This window comes from Prenolepis imparis, unplaced genomic scaffold (assembly GCF_030444845.1).
Source record: "Prenolepis imparis isolate NDT839.2.m4 unplaced genomic scaffold, iyPreImpa1.0 SCAF_9, whole genome shotgun sequence".
In the NCBI taxonomy this organism is placed as follows: Eukaryota; Metazoa; Arthropoda; class Insecta; order Hymenoptera; family Formicidae; genus Prenolepis; species Prenolepis imparis.
Genome location: NW_028141167.1, coordinates 14,197,573 through 14,221,380, shown reverse-complemented (window position 1 = coordinate 14,221,380; position 23,808 = coordinate 14,197,573). Strand labels below are relative to the sequence as shown.

The following is a 23,808-nucleotide window of genomic DNA, read 5'->3' as shown; positions in this document are numbered from 1 at the left end:
GGAGGCGTCCTCCTGAAGGAAAGAAATGACCTGGGTTTCTGTCTTCTTCCAATAAATGTGACTTATGACGTACCTGCGCATCAGTATGCGCAGTATACCATTAGAAGAAGACAGCAAGCCGGGACTATTCGTGCTGTCTTTTTCCCTCAGGAGGACACCCCCCACCATCTTATGAGCAGTTTATATTAATATGTCTATGGGGCTTATATATAAACTATAGACCAAGCATTCCTATACCACAGTATATACAGTAGCGCAACTCTCTGTCGGCACCTTTGATGTTAGCGCGGACGAAAATTAACTACACATGCGCGAGCGAGGTATGTAACCAATCATGACATGCTCTTCTGTCTCACTTACTCTCCTTTATTATAACTTTCTCTCTCTCTTTATCTTATTATATACACTATATATATAAATGAATAAGTAGAGTATATGGTTCAAGTACAGTATATGTATATACAGTATATGTCACTTGCTTTACCCGATATAGTGTATGTACAATAAGATAAAAAGAGAGAGAAAATATAATGAGAAAGAGTGTGAGGAAGAGAGCACTACCGTGATTGGTTACGTACCTCGCTCACGCATGTGCAGTTTATTTTCGTCCACGCAGAAATTGCCAGAGTTGCGCTACTGTATATACTGTGCCCATGAAGAATAGAGATATCTATTCTTCATGACTGTGCCTATATTTTTACTGTAGCAGCGAGTGAAGCCGGAAATTGCCAGAGTTGCGCTACTGTATATACTGTGCCCATGAAGAATAGAGATATCTATTCTTCATGACTGTGCCTATATTTTTACTGTAGCAGCGAGTGAAGCCGGAAATTGGCAGAATATGACAGAGTGAGATAGTTGTTTTGACACTCTTCTTTCTCACTCAATCGTACAGAAGAGAATATGGCCGCCCTCTAGCTATCAAAGCTGTCAAGTGCCAAGTCATAGGCCGGTATTCATAGGCCGGTATTCATAGTCCGATCTTGTATTTATATAAGATTGCGGTATGAATACCGGCCATAGTCCGATCTTATATTTAAGATCGTCTTAAGTCCGAGCTTAAGATGCTACGCAGCCATTTGATTGGTTGAATGGGGTCTTAGGTCAACTTCTGACCAGACTTAACGCTGGGTCCACAATAGGTGATTTAAGCCCTAAGCCTTAAAAAATTGACCAATCACAGTCGAGTTTTCTCCTCATACTTGACTGTGATTGATCAATTTCTTAAGGCTTAGGGCTTAAATCACCTATTGTGGATCCAGCATAAGACGATCTTAAATATAAGATCGGACTATGAATACCGGCCATAGACATATTAATATAGACTGCTCATAAGGTGGTGTCCTCCTGAGGGAAAAAGACAGCACGAATAGTCCTGGCTTGCTGTCTTCTTCTAATGGTATACTGCGCATACTGGTGCGCAGATTACGTCATAAGTCACGTTTATTGGAAGAAGACAGAAACCCAGGTCATTTCTTTCCTTAGGAGGACGCCCCCACTCCCGGTTTTACTGCCTCATAAGCAGTCTATCTTAATATGTCTATAGGCTTGTTTTCTATTCCTGGGGGTCGATCATGTAACTTTTCTTTAGAGCGAAAACGTGAAAAGTGAACAATTTTACTATGGAAACTAATGCGTGATTGGCGGAACAGAGCAAAATTTTTCACTTTTCACGTTTTCACTCTAAAGAAAAGTTACATAATCGACCCCCTGCACTGATGAACTTGTGCAATAAGTTAGAATGAGACAAGTATATTTTGTCTCACTCTAACTTATTGCACCAGTGTACACAGTTCAGCGAGTGTAGGAATAGAAAACAAGGCTTATGTATCAAGTATACTGTCATGACAGTCAAAAGATAGAGTGAGAAAGAGCTATAGAGCGAGAAAGAGAAAGAAAATGGAGTGAGAAAGAAGAGTGTCAAAACAACTATCTCACTCTATCGTATTCTGCCAATTTCCGGCTTCAATCGCTGCTACAGTAAGGGTCATTCCACAATAGGTTGCAAATGCCTTCGTTGCCAGTTGACAATTGCGGATTGACCAATCAGAGCAAAGCTACTTGTTAGCTGATTGGTCAATTCGCAATTGTCAACTGGCAACGAAGGCATTTGCAACCTATTGTGGAATGACCCTAAAAGTATAGGAATGCTTCGTCTATTATATATATATGTCATTGGGTTTGCTCGCAGAGCGATTAATGACGTCATTGACCAATCAAAGCCATTTATTCTTCCAAAAAATCAAAATAATTCGGAGTGCATATCTAGGTGCAATATAAGCTCTATGAATTTCATAGTGCATTTAGAATCTAGTGATTTCTCTTTACGTTTTCTGGGGACTTCTGTCATCCGTAAACAATTTCCAACAGTGGCCGATCCTAATCTCGCGACTGACGTTTGAGACAGTTTATTATATGTTATTAATGATCATAGCCGGGCGTTTTAAAATAATTTCGTATTAAATTACGTCACTGTGCTCCGCCTCGCGTACGTTCAGTGTTATCAGTATCCGTGTTCAGTGCCATCGTTTTTTCTGCGTCGGTTTGTTGTTTTTGTCGTCGTCGTCACCGTTCGTGCATTACTTTAGTTAGAGAGAGAGAGAGAGAGAAAGAGAGAGAGAGAGAGAGAGAGAGAAAGAGAGAGAGAGAGAGAGAGAGAGAGAGAGAGAGAGAGTAAGAAAGAGAGAAAGAGTGAGAGAGAGACAGGCAGAGCAAAGAGAGGTTAATTTTGGCGATGGGAAACGTTCATACTTGCGGCCCGAATGAAGCTCTCGTAGTGTCGGGTAAGTAACTTCTCGAATGGAAACTTCCATTAGCTAAAGTATATATGAAATATATGCGATCTGAAGTATGTGATTTTTTTTGAAAATGCTTTGCCTGATATCGACGACATTATAATTGCTCCTGTTGTCCTGCAATTAACGATTGATTGACAGTTTGATACTCTGTAAACAGTTCAAGTTTATAGAAAAAAATATTTAAAATTTTATATAACTTATTATACATTTGCACTTATTATACACCATGTGAAATAATCTCTATAACAATAAAATATAATAATTTTCTGCAATTTAGAATTAATATTCTGCATTTTCTACAGTTTACTGTAGATTTTGTAAGTTTTTTTGCAAATTAAAAAAAAATAAATATTAGATAAGAAGAAAAAGTCTTATCTTATATCCCCAAAAAGAAACATATATCTGTGAAAATAAGAAAAAATCCTTATTTAGAAACAATTTGATAAATATTGTTCCCAAAATAGCATTTTCTGATAAGATATTTTCAATAAATAAGTTTGTGACATAAATAATATCTCATAAACTTATTTAATTCAGTAATTTTCTCTATAAAAGTATATTATTAAATATTCTGTCAAGTGTCGTATTGTTAAATTTATATACATATGAAAACCTAATATAATATATAATTAAAAAGAAAACAAACCAATGAGAGACAGTAATACAAGCAATTGCAAATAGTCACAAATGATGAAACTAAATAAAAATAATTAATTAATAATTGTTTACTTGTATAAGTCTTTTTTAAATAAGCAAAATTTTACATTTATTCTCAATTGAGTTGGCATTTGGAGTAAATTGCCAAAACTCTCAAAATTAAGCAGATTGAATTGCAAAAAATTATAGGGATTTGTTATATATAAAGTTTTTTTCAGATATTATTTATTATACTTTTTTAAAAAATTTAAATAAAACCATAAATATTGTGCAATTATAAATCTCTTAAGTTTCTATAAACTAGCTATGCGTTTTGATAGTATTCATCGGATAAACAAAATTATTTGTATTCAATTGAGAGAAAAATCAATCTACTTTCTATTCTTACTTTCCATTTTTTATTGTTATAATACTTCCATGTAGTCGCAATATAAATATGATCAAGAGTGACTTCTGATTGTATTTCTCTTAAATGGATATTAGCGCATTTAACAAAAAAATATATACAAATATAATTTATTATAAAGTATTAAAATGATATTAATAAGCTTTATAATGTATTATATATACTATATATAAGGTTATAAGAGACTGCTAGACAATTGATACTAAATTAAGAAAAAGTTAACTGAATTAAAACTATTTGAATGGTGAAGGTGAAAAAAAAAAAACATCAAAAAACTGATATAATTTATTTTAATGAATAAAAGATTTTTATATAAGGATTTTCGAGGGCGTTGATTATGATTATGAATTAAAGTTGCAAAATTAAATTGTTTAAACAATTAAATTAAACAATTTATCGTAAAATAATCCTTACAGAATTGAAAATAATTATATACAATGCTATTTTGGTAAAAAAGTAATTAAAAGTAATTTTTTTTTTTTCTAGCTTGACTATTTATTTATGAATAAATAAGTAGCAAAATCGATTAATATTTTATCAAATTGGGAAGAATGTGCCAAAATTCTGAAAATAGATAATTTGTATAAAAAACATATATTTTATAATATATATTTTTTTCGATATTAGTGTATATAAATAATAGAAGTAATAAAATAATAATTATTTAATTATATCAAATTAATTGTGTATTTTGGACAATTCATCTCTCGATACAATATAGCTGTGTAGTTCTTTAAGAGTTTTCAAAGCTAGTTATAAATATATGACCTTTATACCTTTATATAGATTAATAAAACATTTTAGAAGAGAGTGAAAAATATTCTTTCTCTTAGGAATTTTTAATTACTAATATCTCATCCTAATAATTATAATTATTCATTATCAATAACAGCTATTGCGTGCAATACTGTGCATTTATATACATCATGTATATATGCATTTGTGTATAAAATATTTCTCGTTTCGCAGATTAATAGGCGTAGGAAAAAAAAATTATCTCTGATTTATCTCTTTACTTACGTCATTATAAGACTTAAATCGCCAATAAATGATAATCATCGATTATTATCGTATTAAAAAAAATATTGTTCCTGTTTTTCTTAGAATGTTTTTTTTTCTTTTTTGTCGCTTATTTGTAATTCCATTAATTTGTGAGTTTGCTGTGCGACACGCAAGGCGGGATGAAAAGGTTTCCATCGCGATTAGCGAGTTACGTCACTGACGAGAACGATCGATGCGTTTGTCGTGTCAAATAAATACCCTTGAACACTCATATTGTACTGTGCATACTTATTTGCTCATCGTATTAACGCCGAGCGTTATTACGGTTCTACGTCAATAGCAATTTTGCACAATCGTGGTTGACAAGTCGACTAACGATGGACGATGTGGTAATAAGAAATAAATTGTATTATAAAGAAGAAATTCTAGTTATTAAATTTATGCTCTGGATATTACTATACAATGGTACGAAAAATATATTTTAGTTTTATATTATAAAATATATTATTTATTTTTTTTATTTCATAGAAATAAAAGTTTCTATGGAGTAACTTTGCTAGAGTATTTTTTTTCCCCTATAAATTAGCTTTTTTATAGAAATTCTTTTATAAGAACTATATTTTTTCCTATAAAAAAATTTCTATAAAAAAGCTAATTTGTAGGAAAAAATAAGAAATAAATTTAATTTTAAAGAAGAAAAATAGTTATTTGGATGTTACTTCTAATGGTATGAAAAATATATCTTATTTCTTTTTATTCCATAGAAATGAAAGTTTCTAGGAACATTTTTTTCCTTTATATAAAAAAGCTAAGCTTTGTAGAAAAAAAAAATAATTACTGTATAGATAGTCTGATGTATAATTTATCGGAAATGACAGGTTTTGTTCGATATTAAAAATATAAAAGAATAAACTAAAGTTATTTCAATTTGACAACATGTAGTATTTTTATTTATCTTTAGACGGCCGATTACACAATTTAACACAAAAACACAGAAAATAATTATTTACTTCAGTTTTTTGACAATGAATACGATTTGCCAATTTTGAAAAATTTATTAAAATACACAAAAAAGTTATTTCGATTATACAACTATGATATCTTATTATAAAATATATTTATTACAGTATGCGATGCGTTTTATTGCAATCAATACATTAAGTACGTTAAAAATTGTATCTTTCAAAAAGAATTCGTCTATTATGTCAATTATGGTTAACAAAATATTCATAATTAAATGTTTATTGCACAAAAATTATGAATTAAAATTAAATCGTTGAGAATTTATCAAATATTTTTTAACATGTTTATTCAAAATTAAAAGTTTTCCAGGTCGCCAAATACGAATTTGGTATCAAATTTGACACAATTTAAAATAACAAAATCAATAAAAAATGACAATTTTTTTAAATTTAAATTATATTGATAAATTAATTTTATTATTTTTGAATTAGTGAATTTTATTTACGTATTTATATTCAGCAAGATATAAAAGTATAATCCATAATATTTTTGCAATTGTATTGTAATTAATAAACTATTTCCTAAATTAATTATTAATAAACTATTTTAATTCAAAACATAACACTATATGTCATAATTTTTATTTAATTGTTATTAATAAACTATTTCCTAAATTAATTATTAATAACCTATCTTAATTAAACTACAATCTGAATGACACGTTTTCGAGACGAAAATTAAGTAACGATTATAAATACAGGCTTTAGAGTCAACTCAAAGTTTCAAATTAAGAATAAAATATAAAATTTATGTAATAGAAAAACGCGACATTTTCAGAGGTAGGTTACAGGTTCAAAAATGTTTTGTCACTCTTTATTAACTAAATATTATCAGTTGTTTTGAAGCATTTTATACATACACACGATTTCAACATTAATGACCAATTTCTACCATTTCCTAAATTAAAAGGAGAGGAGTAAACTACGATAAATATAAACTAAATTAAATGGCTAAAATTAAATTGTTAATTTAATGATTAAGCTAATGATTATTTATAAAAATTAATATGTTAAAAAACGAAGAAATGCAAATTTTTTTACAATTTTTTATGAGCAAACACATCACAATTATTATTGTGATATGTATTATTGCAATGTGTATACTTGTTTTTATCGATTATTTTATTCTTAGAAATTCAGTATTGATTATTCAATTATCTTTTTTTTACTCGTCAGACAATTTAAATAAATAATGAGCGTGAAATTATCTATAAAATTATGTTCATTATTTCGAAATCTTTGAATTGCAAGTTGAAAAACTTTCTTAGTACTCCATCGACTTATCTTAACTACTCATCTTAATACTTAGAATTGTTTTCATCTTTATTGTTATATGTGTAATATTAATTATTCTTTACTGTTTTTTAATTATTCTATTTATTAATTATCAAACTTTTTTTTTTTTTAGTACACGGAGAATTTTTTCTTAGAATTCACCCTGAAAATCATAGTAATCGTGGGACAATATGGTATGGAAAGAATTTTAGGAGAATTTCTCTGATTAATATTTATCACAATAAAAATAACATCTATCATAATAAAATATAAAACATGTTTGATTAATTGTACTAAACTGCATAATAAATATTAATCAGAGAAATTCTCATAAAATTATTTCTATACCATAATGTCCCACGATTACCATGATTTTCAGGGTAAATTCTAAGAGAAAATTCTTTCAATGTATGGCAGAAAAAAATAGAATCTTATAATGCGTTCTCCCAAGTATCCTTGATCAAATCTGCGCCTTTCTCGCCGATCATATAAATTGCTGCATTTGCATGACCGGATGGTATCGTTGGCATGATCGCAGCATCGATCACTCTAAGTCCCTTAATACCGTAAACTCTCAGTTGTGGGTCGACAACCGCATAAGGATCTGTCTGTGGTCCCATTTTGGCGGTTCCGATCTCGTGATTCATCATGGACGGTAGATGCTTAATGGCGCAACGCCAATAATCATCGGAAGCAAACTTAAATGACTCGCAGCCTGGTATTTTTATGTCGTGTAATTGGCTTCCGTAAGCTCGGAAGGCTTCGGTCTTGGATATGTTGATGGCGTGTTTTACTCCCTCTAAGATAATCTCTAAGTCAGCTGGATGATCGAAAAAGTTTGGATCCATTTTGGGTGGTTGAAATGGATCCTTGGATTGCAACGTAAGACGACCGACGCTTCTAGGATATTGAAGAATTGGCCAGATCGACCAGGCGTCCCGATTTTCGATAGGCCTATAGACAGTGTTGTACACCTTATCTGAGACTCTCAAGGCCGTCTTCAAAACGCTACCATTGTCCGAATGCAGAGAGCCGGATGCGAAGAGAAGCTCAACATTCGGTCTCTCGTCGGTAGCATATTTGGTTCTGATGAATGCCAGAGCCTCGGCACCTCCGGGCACCGTCATCAGGCCATCCTTGTGCAAGAAATAGTCTAAGAATATGCTGGGCTTTAAGAGCTTGTTCTGCAACAACGATACGCTCTGGTTCACCATAAAAGTCAGCCCCAAGAAACCAATGTGTTCGTACATGTTGTAACCGACTTTGGAATCTTGAATCACCGGGATGTTTAATTCCTCCAGATGGTCTCTAGGCCCAATTCCTGACAACATGAGCAATTTAGCCGAGTCAATCGTACCGGCGGATAGTATAACTTCTTTCGAGCAAGTGACCTTCTTCCACACGTTGTCCTTGATATATTCAACACCGTACGCACGTTTGTCCGCATTGATCAACACTTTGGTCACTCTGGCACCGGTGACGATTTCCAAATTCGGTCGATTCAGGTTAAGATAAGCTTTGGCAGCGCTGCATCGCGTTCCATGATCCATGTTTACCTGAAGATACGAGAAACCTATCTGATCCCGACCGTTGTAATCCACAATTTCATATCCCAATTCTCGACCAGCCTCTAGGTATGTCGTCGCTAGCTTCGTATGATATGGTATGTGTTCTACACACAAGTAACCGCTGTCATTGTGATATGAAGAGTCCTTGATACCTAAGTATGGAAATAGCATTTTATAGTGTCAGGAGTCTCACATTATGTTTGTAACATTTTTTAAATTTAACAAGACAAATCAAATATCAGAATTGATTACTCTTATATAAAAATATTATGCGTTTTCTATTTTAAAATAATTTTATTCGAATAGATTAATCTAAAATTTAAGTGTAAAAAATTTAAAAAAATATACATAGACGAAAAAACAAAAATTGCAAAACAAAATTGATAATTCTCTATAATAATTATGAAAATGTACTGTTCTTACTTTCTAAACTAATAATGGAATTTAACAGTAACTGAAACAATAATTAGCCATTGCTTGTAATGGCACCTAATTATAAGATTTATAATATAAAAAGACTAATAATAATATAATACAATTTAATAGTATAATTTATGTTAACTTTTTGAAATATATAAAATAAAATTTTTGTCTCATGAATTAATATTTTGTCTCCAGAAAAATGGATACCTTAATTTCATAAATATTTAAAAGATAATCTTCTAATTATTTATGCAATATTATTTAAGTCAATGTGCAAATTATTTTGATGAAACACAATTTCTGATGGTTTTAGCACACTTTTAAAATACTCTGAAAACTATTTTTTCCCCTTCACTTCATATCAATCAACAACCGTAAAATAATTGAAACATTAGACTTTATCATGCGGAATGACTGCGCATATGCAAGACTATATATGGGTCAAGCCTCATATCACAGTCATTTTACAGCTGTTGATTGATTACAAAGAGAAAAAAAATGATAGTTTTCGGAATATTTTAAAAATGTATTAAAGCCATCTATAAAGTTATGTTTCATCAAAATATCTTTTTATCTAAAAATGGCACGCAAAAATTTTTAACATATATTTTCTCGCCTCTGACGTCACAATCTAACATGGCTGCGGCGAGTACCAAGGAGCCTTAAAGGAACAAAAAAAAAGAATGGACTTACCTGACACATTAAATCGTTCACTTTTTTTAAAATATGGAAGAACATCCGCGTAGGACCAGCCCACGTTGCCCAAACTGGCCCATTTGTCATAATCCAACCTGTTCCCGCGTGTATGGATCATATAATTTAAGGTACTTGTACCGCCCAAAGCTTTACCTCGCGGCCAGGAACATTGACGATTTATCATACCCAGACAGGCGTTCTTCTGCGGTTCCACCCTGTATCCCCAGTTGTAATCGGTCAATTGGAAGAAACCGACCAATATCGGGACTTGATTGAATATGTTTTGCGCATATCCCGCTTCTAACAACAGAACCTTCCATCTTTTGTTCTCCGACAAACGATTGGCTAATACGGAACCAGCCGATCCGGCTCCTACGACGATAAAGTCGTACTTAGGGAATTCGATCTCTTCTCGAACTGGATTCGCGTAACTTTTGACGAGATCTAAGATCTTATGAGATGCGCTGCAGACTGATGCGATGACGATGAGTGAAAATAGAATCCTCATATTGTACGATTATGATTCTGCAAAATTATGATTTTGTAGAAATACTAGGCATTTTATTGCTGGTACAACACTTGTACACATATATCTACTTTATTTCTTTCTAAGCACGTTCACACCTTGGCCGAAAGATTCAGAAATGCCGATGGGTACTTTTTAAGCACCCTTCCTTTACAACTCAAAGTGATTTTCACGTCCTTCTCAAGAAGTGGCTTGGTCTTTAATGATTCGAGAAGAATCGAGAAATCGAAAACGGCAGAACAAAACTGGTTGAACTCTCCGGCGATAAATATTCATAGAGTATATTATAATATCTATAGTAAAGAAGCTTATTCCTCGGCATGAAAAATGCTTAGAAAAAAATGATGATTATGTACCTAAAAGAATAGATGTGTCCAAGTGTTTGTATCTATGTAATAAAAATTTCTTTCTTTGTTTTTTATGTCATCTGATCAAATCTTACTTAAAAAAACACCCTTAAAATATACATGTGCGTGAGTATATACAGGATGAGTCTTTTTAATCTTAACAGGCAAATATATCTCTGAAATTAAGCGAAATACGAAAAAAAAAAAAAAAAAAAAAAACAGAAGTTATAAGATTTTGAGGGGGAAAGAAGTTGGTGCAACTGACTTTTTCTTAAAGGGCGATTTTTAAAATCATTTGAAGATGATTTTTAAGAAAAAATATGTAGCTGCTGATTGCAAATTACATACTTTTTTTAAAAAACATCTAGTGGTTTCATTACATCAATTGATTTCTTTCATTATTTTGTATAAAAATATTAAGGCGGAAAATAAATATTTTAAGAGATATTCCACAATTTATGTAAGATTGTGTTAAACTAAAATATCTATAAAATATCTCGTAAACTATTCACTTTTTGGCCATCTTACCCTTATAACTTTTTATAGTAAATATTACGAGGAATCGATATTATATAAAAAAATCGAGGTAGTTTCACTTAAAAAAATATAAATCACTTTCAAATGACCTTGAAAATCGCCCTTTAGGAAAACGTCAGTAGCATCAACTTCTTTGCCCCTCGAAATCCTATAATTTCTGTTTAAACTTTTTTTTTTTTTTTTTTTTTTCATATTTCGCTTAATTTCAGAGATATATTTGCCTGTTAAGATTAAAAAGACTTACCCTGTATGATGTATATGAGGATGTTTCATTAAAGAAAACAGAATAACAACATTTAAATAATTCCAATAAATAAGTTTCGAAAAAAAAATTGCTTAGAGAATTTATGTTTTCGTTGCATTACTTCCTCTGAAGAAATCTATCACTAATAACAAAGAGAATGCTGTGCTAAGTGATAGAAAATTCATAAGAGATATTAAACGTTGAATGTTCAAGTTTCATAATATATATGTGATGGTTTCGAAAAGACTTGCAATAAAATTAATATTTATATTTTATAATAATTAAATAAGCGAAAGGTCTCGGGTTCGATTCCCGATTCAGCGACTTTCGGATCTATATTTTTCTCGCGTATAATTTTATAGGGGGGTTAGAGGGGAGTCGGGAAATAAATCTCGAATTGAGATTATTCCCAAATAAAGTCTTATAATATAAGAATTAATCTTAGTCAGTGTTGGTCAATAAAATCTTAAACCTTGTTTAAAAATTCGACTGGCAAATCACATCTTACATATTTATATTTTATAATGTTCACTAGAAAATATTGATATACGATAAATGTGTATTAAGAAGACAATCATTTAGAATTTAGACTTTAATGAAAATTAAGATTTTAATTAAACTTTCTTAATAAGTATGATTAATAATTAATTATTTTTAATAGGTTTAATTATTAAAGATATTTAATAAGTAACCTTTTTAATAAGTATAATAATTGTTTTATTAGAAGATAGGTGACTTATATATTTGAAAATAAAATTAAGGGCTGTCTTTTCTCGCCGCGCGCTTGTAGGCGCACGCGAATTGTCAATCTTTTTTAATTAATTTTTCATTAATTATTGCGAATTTCGCAAGATGGTAAAAAACTTTTCTGGGTTTAACCCACTCTACATGCCCACAATAAGTGAAACGCGAACCACCGGACACCCTGTATATTTTTTTTAAACCATTATTTTAGCCGAAGAGATTTTATTTTTCTAAAAAATTCTTATTGTTTAAAGAAATTAAAGAGGAAAATAAAACCTTAGAATCTTTTTTTCTTAGATCTTTATTTAGATTTGTTTAGCTTTGTTTATTTATTTAAATTTGTTTAGTTTTATTTAACTTTATTTAGCTTTATTACAGTCTAAAACGCATATATTTAATTTATTATATATTTATTTTTTTTATACGTATGTATCTAGTTTACTCTTTTATATACTTGTACTCCTTATTAATGAAATTTTTTAATTAATTAAATTTTGATAAAACTCTTATCGATAAAATTTTCTACTGCAATGCTAGATTATTCCTCTATTGAAATTGTTGGCATTTTTTAATTTTTGCGAAGCAGTTTGATTATATGCCTGATTTCCAAGAGTCAACATTCGTTTTTTTTCAATCATTAAATAGAGATTAAGTATAAGGATTAAATTTTTAACGATGAAATAAATCATCTGCGAAAATCGCATTTAGTATTTATAAAATGATTTTTATTGCAACGTTGGCAATGTAATTCGCAAATTATAATAATTATATCAAATTATTATTATTATTTTATACATTATATGTTATTAAATATATGTATATATGCTGCAATGTGTATATGCAATTTTGTAATATGGAGAAACAATTTTATAGAATAGAAACGTACAGTTTTATACATTAAATCTATTGACAACTTTTGACAAAAACCAGAAATTTTGTGATAAAATAAACGGAAATGTAGTCTTATTAAAAATAATTTTTTTTATGTTAATATTAATGTTAATAATGTATATGATAGAAATAGAATTAGCATTATATTGCCATATATAATCAAAAACAAGCTTATTGACAAAAAATGAAAAATTGTGTAATAAAATAAATATTATAGAATTTAATTTTTTTAATTATTGTTTTGATATTAAAATTATTATATTTTATTAAATAAAATGCAGTACGATTGTATATTTTACTTAAGTTATACATACTATTTATACATATACATATATGCAATATAATATATTTAATATAATTGTAAAAGAAATAAGACATATTCTCTGATGAAAAATATTTCAGGATATTTTCGCGCAGTGTTATATATAAAAACGAATCAACAATAGTAAAAAATATGAATGAATGAGTTACTAATACTTATGTAAATGACACGAAAAGAATTTTTTTATCGAGTATTCATTATTATTATAATATATTTCTCAGAGGTAGGTTGGACAGAGCTATTTTTATTATGGACGACCCCAATCCCTTATATTTTGTTTTATCCATAGCATATACAAATATATATCATCTTCATAAGCATATATGTTCACCCTATGCTTATATTGCACTTACGCATATATGTATGCATGAGATCCAGATCCTCGCTATATACGTAAATGTTCATTAAAGATAAGAGTGAGAATTTCTCTGGACTACATTTTTATCTTATTATTTTTTTTATAAATATCTCCGAAAATACTTATCGGCTAAAATGTACAGAAGTAAGCATTAAAACGTAAATATATAATTTTTCAATGAAAAATATATATTTTTATTTACAAATATAAAATCAACCTTGAAAACTTAAAATATATGGCCTTTAAAATATGGCCTTTAAAATATGGCCTTAAATCACCACAAAGAATAAGTATCAAAAGTTGTCTTCCTTGAGAGATACTCTAATTTTTATCTGCATGAATTTCCTATAAAGACTTGAGTTATGTACTTGGGATATTTCACCGTTTTATTTTACTATTTTACTTAAAATTATTTTACTGTTTTATTGAAGATTATTTTACTGTTTTATTTATAATAAAATCATCTATTCGCAACACGTGTGTGATGTCGCATATATTGATGTGTATTAGAAAGTGCATTTCATAAAACACTCACTAAAAATAACGAAGTTACATCATATCTCTACGTGCTTTACAAACCATTTTGTATTACGAGGATTGTTAGATATATTTAAAAAAATAATGCTGTGTACACAGAATTTTTAATAATTATTGTGATTTTTTGGTCCTAATTTTACATTATATAATTTACTGCACAATTTCTGTAAATATTAATACAGTTGAAAATATATTTTCAATTAATTAAACAAATAGAGAACGTATTATAGATAAAATATGTATATATGTATATGTATTTCTGTACATTTCGAAACACTTCCTGCGTTATTTTTTATAAATATATGCATTAGCGGCTTTTCTCTTGTTTTCGAGCAAATAATTTATTTAAAGTCATAAACATGACACTTTTGGCCTCGAAAGTGAAATGAATTATAAAATACACAGACGAATATATTATGTGCACCGTAATCAATTTTAATCGTTTAAAAAACCCGTAACGTACTTGCTAACCTTAGCTGGTTCAGATTTTTGTTTTTTTCGCAGATACTGAATTCCTTCTCTCAATCGTTCTTCGATCGATCACATGTGTGTGAGCTTATATATACATATATATCTTTTGTAATCCTGGTAAATACGTACCATGAAACGAACGAAATGTTGGTTCTTCACACGTCGTCTTTCCTCTCGTTGCACGGGATGTCATTACTTCGTCTTCTCTTCGACGAAGTATGATGATTTTTCTGTCGCCTCGAAAGAAAGCATATACCAACTGACCACTCTCTGTTTCGAGACTCACCGGAGAAATGCACTTTCTCGTTTCGTTCACGTAATACTTATCGGGCTTGAGTAATGTATTTGGACTGAGAATCCCTTCTTATAAAGTTATCGCGCACGTGAGCGGTTTGTAACATCAGAGCTCCATATATTTTGGATAGTTTTTGCGCATTACGTGCTTTTAACATTAATTTTTTATAAATATATTTTTCTGTAAGATATAACTTTTAATTGGGACGTGATAGAAATTGCTATAACAACTTAAAATAAAGCTTAAGATTTGTTTGTGTAAAAAATATGAGAAAGATCGAATCTAAAGAGTTTATAAAAAATATTAATTCATATAATTAAAAATATTCTTTTTCGCGCTTTTTCTTATACCAATACAGAATCTTTAAAGGTTCGGTAAAACAGCTCACTTTTTTCACAAAAATTAATATGTAAAGATTTCTTCAATCATTGATAAATAATTTATTAGTGATTAACAAAAACCCTTGCTTAATGATTTTTGCGAAAATTAAATATTTGAAATTTTGATCCGCCATTTTTAATTCTAAAAATCTGATTCCGCATTTATTATTTATTTCGTTCGTTATTTCTGGAAAGTCTGATCAGATATCATGAAAGTCTGATCAGATATCATGAAAGTACTGTTTATTCCCTATAAAATGCTTTTTTTTTATTTTAATATCTTATTTTTTAGCCTTATTATGAAAGATTAAAGCTTGGAACTACTTCTCATATGGAGATGCTCTGGAAAAGTTTTTTTTTAATTACTTTTTTCAAAATTGATTTTATTATTATTTGTCCCCCTTTAGATTATATAACTTTTGTCTGACAATGAAATTATATTTTTTCGAAAAAAATATCTTCGAAAAAAATTAATAAATGCATTTTTGAAAATGAATTTGTTTCGAAAAATTCAAGGTAGGCATTTAAAATGAAACACCCTATATATAAATATACATTTAGAGGAATCTATCATGATAAGTTATACTGTGTATGTGTATCGATAGCTCTGAACTATATACAAATTATGAATACAATAATATTACTTCATTATCATAGGCGGAATATTTGCTATCTCAACAATCATTAATAAACAACAATTATTAATAAATAAATATGTATTATTTTATTTACATATATTTATATACATATTTACATACTTGTATGCATATAAATACGAGTTAAATATCAACAAATTAATTAAAATATTAAAATGTATTTTAAGAACATATTACAAGCCTATCAAATAGAGTTTAAAATATAAAGTATAAAAATATAAAAATGTAAGAGAGACGAGAGTTAAAAACTCGTATTTAATGTTTTATGCTGTATTATGCTTAGGTAATGTATTTTTAATTAATTTTATTCACATTTATTTTATTTATATACAGATAGTTGAACATAATTTTATTTATTACATAAAATAATACATATATAGTTCATTGCATGTCAGATTTTAAAATATATTTTTTAATTTATTCTAGTGAATTTTTTAATGAATTTTATTTATATTTGATTTATTTATATACTCGAAGAAAATTTTATTTATTATGTACATAAATTTGCTAATGCATATTGATAGAGTTTTTGCATGTCAAATTTTAATGCCCCGACCCGGGCACGCCAAGTTTTTGTTCATCACTTTAATTTTTTCAATGCCGGCTGTAAATTGTTTTGAATATGCAGATAATTCTTAAAAATACAAAAATGATACTTCGTAAATTTTATATCAGATCAGATAATAATCTGCAAAATTAATACACTATTTATACTTGGCTGAGTAGCTTTAATTTTATATTTATTTTTGAGCTACATATTTCTAAATATATTTTTAAATTTTATTTTCAAACTTAGAAAAACTTTTACAAAGCATATTTGCATACAGTCGAATTTTTTTATATACTTGTTTTTTTTTCTATGAAGATTTTGTTGTGATACTCTAAAATTTAAAGATAGTTTAACAAAATATTAATATTAAAAATGATGATGGTTTGGTATCAATTAAAATGTTTATTTTTGTAATACTAGTGTTTGTTTATTTATATTTATATTTTTTATATATACATCAAATTGTCATGTTTCGCTCAAGTTTATATTAATAAGAGTTTAATTAATACACTGTAAACATTTTTTTTCTAAAAGGTATCAATGATTGTTTAAAGTTAATGTGATTGAAAAGATTCTTACTAAATGCAAATAATGAAATAAATAACGAAGAACAATATAGTTCGCAAAAATAATTACAGTAAGAAAATTGAAATATTATTTTTATATTCTTAATATATTCTTAATATTGAAATATTATTCTTTCATGTAAATATTTATACTTATATGATGTATTTCTTTTTTTATATCTTCTTTGTTTTCTTCTTTTCTTGACGTTAACAATGACAAAATAATCTGACCTATGAATATTTCACCACACGTGACGACTTTTTACACTTACACTTTAAATATATTTAAGAAATATTTTTATCGGCTCTCAGTATTTAATAAATAAATAAATATGATTTTTTTTTTTTTTTTTTTTTTAAACCTTTAAATATACTTTTTTGAAAACAATTTTTTTGTAACTTTAATTTGTATTTTTCTTGTAACATATTTAAATATTATTACAAATAATAGTTTTAATTTAATTTAAATGCATATGAAGAAAATAAAAATAATATAAATAAAACTTGTGTTTTTTTATATTTTTACATTTGTTACTTTCGTTAACGATTGAGTGCATTTATCTTGCTTGTAATTTTAATTGTTAATAAAACATTACGCATGACAACTGATATAATTACTATAATCACGATTACTATAATGACGTCTTCTCTAAGTATCCCCAGTCTTCCTTGACCATATCTGCCAGTTTCTCGGCAATCATATAAACAGGTATATTTGTATGCGCCGCTATAATCTCAGGCATAATGGATGCGTCTGCTATTCTTAGTCCTTGAATACCGATTACCTATACAGAACGTTGCTATATAAGTTACATAAATTTACATATAACTGAAGATTATAATATTTACTGTATCCTTTGTAAATATTATATTGTATCTTTCCAAATACCTTTAATCTGAAGTCCACAACGGCAGTTGGATCCTCCGTCGGTCCCATCTTGCAAGTACCGGAGTAATGATAGATGGTACAAGAGACCGTTCTGATCGCACATTCCCAATAAGCATAACTATCGTAGATGTAATTTTCGCATCCGGGTAAAGTATCATTACACAATTGCGAACCGAATGTCTGCATCGCCCTTGTTTGACCAAGTTTGATCGCGGCTCTAACGCCAGCAATCATTGTCTCAACGTCTTCCGGATCGTCGAAATAATTTGGCACGATCTCAGGCTTAACGTTAACATCGTTAGCCAACAATCTTATCCGTCCACGACTCTTTGGTTTCAATAGCATTGGCAGTATGCTCCAGCCGTACGTATTGGCGTATTTATTCCATATCTGACGCATTTCAGTGTTCATACCCATTACAATCGGAAGAATTAAATCTCCTTTGAAGCCACCACCGATGAACATAAATTCTATATCCGGCAAACCGGTGCGCTTTTCTGGATTCTTAGTATTGATGAAGCCGAGAGCCTCGCACCCGCCCGGAATCGTAATCGGTCCCGTTCGCTTGATTAGGAAATCCGCCACATACGGATTAGCAGGATTCATCACGTCTAGCATTCTTATACTCACTGATTCGTTCACTATCCATGTCAGTCCGCCGAAGGAAACGTGATCCATCAGATTCTCCCCGACTCCCGGGACATTTCGGACAACGTCTATACCGAGTTTGGTAAGATGTTCAGCCGGTCCAATGCCAGACAGCATTAGCAACTGAGGCGACCCAATAGCACCCGCGCACAGTATCACTTCTTTGCTCGCGAGTACGGAAATAAGTCGACCAAATTTAGTAAACTCTACACCAATTGCTCGATTTGTACGACGATCGATCAACAGTTTTCTCACCATGCTCTCACGAGTCACGTGAAGATTATTACGATTGTGTATGGGATACAGATATGCTCTGTTACTGCTCATGCGAGTGCCATTCATAATCGTGGTCTGCATATATGAGAATCCTATCATGTTCTTTCCATTGTAATCTGTTATTGGATATCTTAGCTCTTTGCCAGCTTTTAGAAAAGCATCTGCTAATGGTGTATGAAATTTTGGGTAGGAGATGTGCACCGGTCCCTCGGTCCCATGATAGGTGGTATCCGACCGCAATTCTGGGATATCGATTGTTTCCAGCTTTTTGAAGTATTTGAGAACGTCTTTGTAAGCCCAACCTTCGTTTCCCATTTCGGCCCAGCGATCGTAATCTTCGGCGCCGCCTCGGGTAGCGATCATGTAATTTAGCACACTGCTACCACCCATCACTTTTCCCCTAGGCCAGTTGCAACTATTATTGTCCATACCGAGACAATACTTGTTGGATGGCTTGGTCCGATACTTCCAATTGATGTCATTGCTCAGCTGTAAAAAGTGAACAGTTAGCGGAATGTCCATAAGAAGATTCTCGTTGGTTCCAGCTTCGATCAGTAGTATTTTCGCCTGAGGAATTTCACTTAATCTCGCGGCTATCGTAGCACCAGCGGTACCAGCACCAATCACCACAAAATCGTATACATCTCCGAATTTGGGGGTTGTGTCCGGTATTTCTTGATTCAGGTTAAATTGGCCCTGTTCCAGAAAATTCAAGACTCCAGTACTCGCCCCGAGTACATTTCTTAAATTCGTTATACTCGCGTCATCGCCGTACAGATTACGATACCGTTTCGGTAAAGTTTGTCTGACCGATCTGTCCGACTGTATCGGAACGCTCAAGGCAACGATACTGAAAAGACGAAAGAGTCCCGGCATCTTGTTCAACATATCTGAGCAATTGGCTCGAGTGGGGCACAGTAATAGACTTGGATCTGATGTTCGAATATATATACTTGGATTGGGATCCAATGTTTTGTATAGGTGTCACTATACGCAAATGTACGCGACATATACGATAAAATGTCGTTTACTTAATGCGATGCAGCACAAGTTGTATGACTGAAAAAAAAAGGAGGTCACCGCGAGTCAATTAATTCTAAGAATTTGAGCGTAAGAAATAAATAGCATCGACTCGCTCTAGACGCAATGTAGATCTTAATGTTTATCTTATGTTTTATTTGATTTATGTTAGCAAAATACTTTTTTTACGATATTAAACGTTATATTGTTATTCAAGGAAAAAAAAACTTGGAACCACAATTCTAAAAGTTCTAGAAACGTAACAGTTTCTAGAAACTGTTATACGAACATGAGAATATAATAAGTGTAACAGTTATATTAAGCAAAAAATATATATATGGAAATAACAATTGATTGTGTGATGTATATAGCACAAAACATAATTGAAACAAATATTACTTGAAAAATATTGTTAGATATTCAATCAACAATGTAAAAGTTTAATAGAAGAATAAAACACATTTAATTATGTAATATTGAATTATATTACGATATTAAAAAATAATTTTCACATATAATAATTTTCTAATTGTTTAACATTCTGGTCTCTTTTCACACCATCTTCAATCAATTTTATCAATTATAATTATGGACATTAATCTTATGTAAAACTGTAATCGTAATAGATGCGATGTTATATACATATCAGTATTATTTAAATTTCGAGTTTAAATAAATATTTTTTCTTTGGTCACTCTTTTGACATTTATTGTTGATTAATTACTGCAAACTTTTTAATATGAGCTTTAAATTAAAATTTTATTATAATAAATTCTACCTGATATTAACTGGAAAAAGAATCTAGTTATTTTCGCTTATAGCTCGAAAATTATACCTCAACATTTGTGCTAAGGAATCGTCTTCAAATTGGCTAGACAGTCCTCTTGAAAAGAAATTCGAAGATTTTAAGCAGGGACCCGGACCGAACCGGAACCAAAACCGTAAACCGTATTGAAATTCTATTAAATTTATAACACCGGAACCATAACCGGACCGTTAAATTACTTTCGGTTTACTGTTCTTTTCGATATTTTTTTCTACTTTTGCGCAAATGACGGAAATGTCATGATAACTGCCTGCTTAAAGTGCAGTACAATTAAAAATAAATTATTTTTTAAATGTTCTGAAATACATGTATTATCGCAATAACGATAGCTGTGAGGATAGTATGTTTTTACACAGAGTCTTCAAAATGGAAACGCTAAAATATTTCGTAAACAATGCATATTAGAAAAAAATGTTTCAAACAAGGTCAACTTAATTTTTTTAAATGGAACCATATTCTTGTATAACTCAATTATAGTGTTTTGCAAAGCTCTCGAGATAAGGTACAAGAATATACAATGGGGTGTTCCATTTAAAAAAATTAAGTTGACCTTGACCTTGTTTGAAACATTTTTTTCTAATATGCATTGTTTACGAAATATTTTAGCGTTTCCGGACTTTTTGAAGACCCTGTATATATATATATGTATATATATAATATAAATACATATATATATTTTCATATATAATATAAAGTGTTGTTTATTTATGTCATAAAAATTAATAATAATTGTTTAAAGTAATATAATTTAGAAATTAATTTAATTAGAAAAACGAAAAGTAAAAATTTTAAAAACCGGTACTGTAACCGAAAAAATCGTAATTTAAACAGTTTCGGTTTCCTGTATTTATCAAAAAACCGGAACTGGAACCGGAACAGTTATTAAATATTTTATTAAACCGTAACCGAAACCGAATCCTAATTTTGTTTCGGTCCGGATCCCTGATTTTAAGACACTTTGTATAGTATAATAAAATATTAGTATGTATTAATACATATACATATATATTAGTAATATTTTTTATTATATTCATATTAGTTTGTTGGTTTAACATAGTGTTTTTTGATAAAACTTTTGAAATATTATTTACAAAAAACTTTCGGTTTCCGGATGGAAATTTTGCAAAGATCCCAGAAATTTTATGAAAAAAATATTGTGATTTAAAATAATCCTAAATTGATATTATTGATCTAATTTGCGCAATTACAATCAAAACAACCAACCACATTTAAGTGCAGCTGTATAAGCGATAGAACGGATACATGCTTCAAATGTCAGAAACGTGTGAAATAAAATTATGTGTCATCATTCTCATTCGCTCCGTCCCGCGAGGTCACCTCCTAGCGGTCCCAACCGATATGAAGGACTATGCAGTGTGTATAATAGAGCATTACAAAGTGTGATAGTCGGAATTATTAATTAATCAGATTTGTAAAAGACGAAGCGACTTACCGGGGAACGAAGACCGAGAAAACAAGAACATTAGAAACATAACGCACCCATCGGCAAACACCTTGCGACTAATACTGAATTCGAGTCAGAACAATAAACAATATTAGCGGTTATCTCGATGGGGACATGAAAACAATAATATTACAGTTTTGGTAGATTTTCTATGATCGGAACATAAATGTCATCAAAATTGTCAGTGTCACTCTGTAAATTTAGGCTGTTTGTTTGTCTCTTGACGAAAATTATTTTGAAAATCAATCTCTTTCTTAATACTGGTTTATTATCCAAAATCGCCACATTATTCCAATCAAACTCATGATTTAACAGTCGATGATCCGTGATTATTGATCGCTGTGCAATATTTCTGTTGATGTGGTTCCGGCGTCCTTGTATTCTTGTTTTTAAAAATCTGCGAGGTTGGTCTACGTAGGAAGTGTCGCATCTTTGTGGACTTTGATAAATTTATTCAATTTATCAATGCCCGTATACGAAATTTTTGTGTCCACTCCCGGAGAGATCGATTAAACCGCTCCGACATGAATGACTTTGAAAATAAATTCTAAAGGATATCCATTCTCCATAATAGTGTGTTAATTAAAAACCGAAATATATCTCCGAAAAAACGTACAAGTCATTGAATTATTCGGAGGGCATTTTGCCGAAAGCTTATGGATTACCGAAAATCCATAAGCTGGATTGCCCTCTAAGAATTATCGTCTCATCAAGAAACAGCACACTGTTTCCACTTGCTAAATTTTTACACAACGTTATCTCAGAGTCAATAACTGCAATTCACTTGTCAATGATTGCAATTCACAATAGAGGAGGGTGTCAACAACCGATTAAATTTTTTAGACGTTACTATTATAATTAATAACAATTTTATCGAATTTGATTGGTTTCACAAACCTACTTTTTCGGGAAGGTATTTAAATTTGAGTTGCATCACCCTCGCTCACAAAAAAGGGGAGTGATCATTGGATTAATCGATAGAGTATTTTTTCTTTCCCACCCGAGATTCCACGTTAAAAATTTACGGTTTTTAACTAACACACTATTGGAGAATGGATATCCTTTAGAATTTATTTTCAAAGTCATTCATGACAGATATAAATTTCTCACTAGCAAAACCCCATCAGATTATTTATTTTCGTTTTTTTTTATCTAATGACAATAACAATAATTTAATTAGTCAGTCTAATAAGTCTAATTCATTCTTTAACATTCCGTACGTGCGTGGTGTGTCGGAGCGGTTTAGTCGATCTCTTCGGGACTTGGACACAATAATTTCGTATACAGTTGCATTGATAAATTGAATAAATTTATCAAAGTCCACAAAGATGCGACACTTCCTACGTAGACCAACCTCGCAGATTTTTAAAAACAAGAATACAAGGACACCGGAACCACATCAACAGAAATATG

At 30.3% G+C, this 23,808-nt stretch overlaps 3 protein-coding genes across 4 annotated transcripts in view; 1 reads left to right on the top strand and 2 right to left on the bottom strand.

Annotated features, from left to right (window-relative positions):
- Positions 1-2,362: 2,362 nt before the first annotated feature.
- Flo2 (flotillin-2) overlaps positions 2,363-23,808 on the top strand; it is a 76,489-nt gene continuing 55,043 nt past the window's right edge. Inside the window, exon 1 of the mRNA XM_083046816.1 lies at positions 2,363-2,783. Within this exon, the coding sequence (XP_082902942.1) occupies positions 2,735-2,783 (49 nt within the window). The 5' untranslated portion in view covers positions 2,363-2,734. The remainder of the gene's footprint in view (positions 2,784-23,808) is intronic.
- On the bottom strand, positions 7,457-15,228 carry LOC145941038 (glucose dehydrogenase [FAD, quinone]-like). Of its 2 annotated transcripts, XM_083046813.1 has the most exons (3): positions 14,954-15,228; positions 9,845-10,372; positions 7,457-8,880 (listed from the first exon to the last, which is right to left on the bottom strand). In XM_083046813.1, exons 2-3 carry the CDS (start codon positions 10,353-10,355, stop codon positions 7,592-7,594), a joined length of 1,800 nt encoding a protein of 599 aa, XP_082902939.1. In that variant the 5' UTR covers positions 10,356-10,372; positions 14,954-15,228; the 3' UTR covers positions 7,457-7,591. The 2 variants fall into 2 exon arrangements, with proteins under 2 accessions (XP_082902939.1, XP_082902940.1); XM_083046814.1 differs by lacking the exon at positions 14,954-15,228 and having other exon boundaries at positions 9,845-10,444.
- LOC145941035 (glucose dehydrogenase [FAD, quinone]) lies at positions 17,097-20,119 on the bottom strand. Its single transcript, XM_083046810.1, has 2 exons — positions 18,161-20,119; positions 17,097-18,056 (listed from the first exon to the last, which is right to left on the bottom strand). Exons 1-2 carry the CDS (start codon positions 19,970-19,972, stop codon positions 17,904-17,906), a joined length of 1,965 nt encoding a protein of 654 aa, XP_082902936.1. The 5' UTR covers positions 19,973-20,119; the 3' UTR covers positions 17,097-17,903.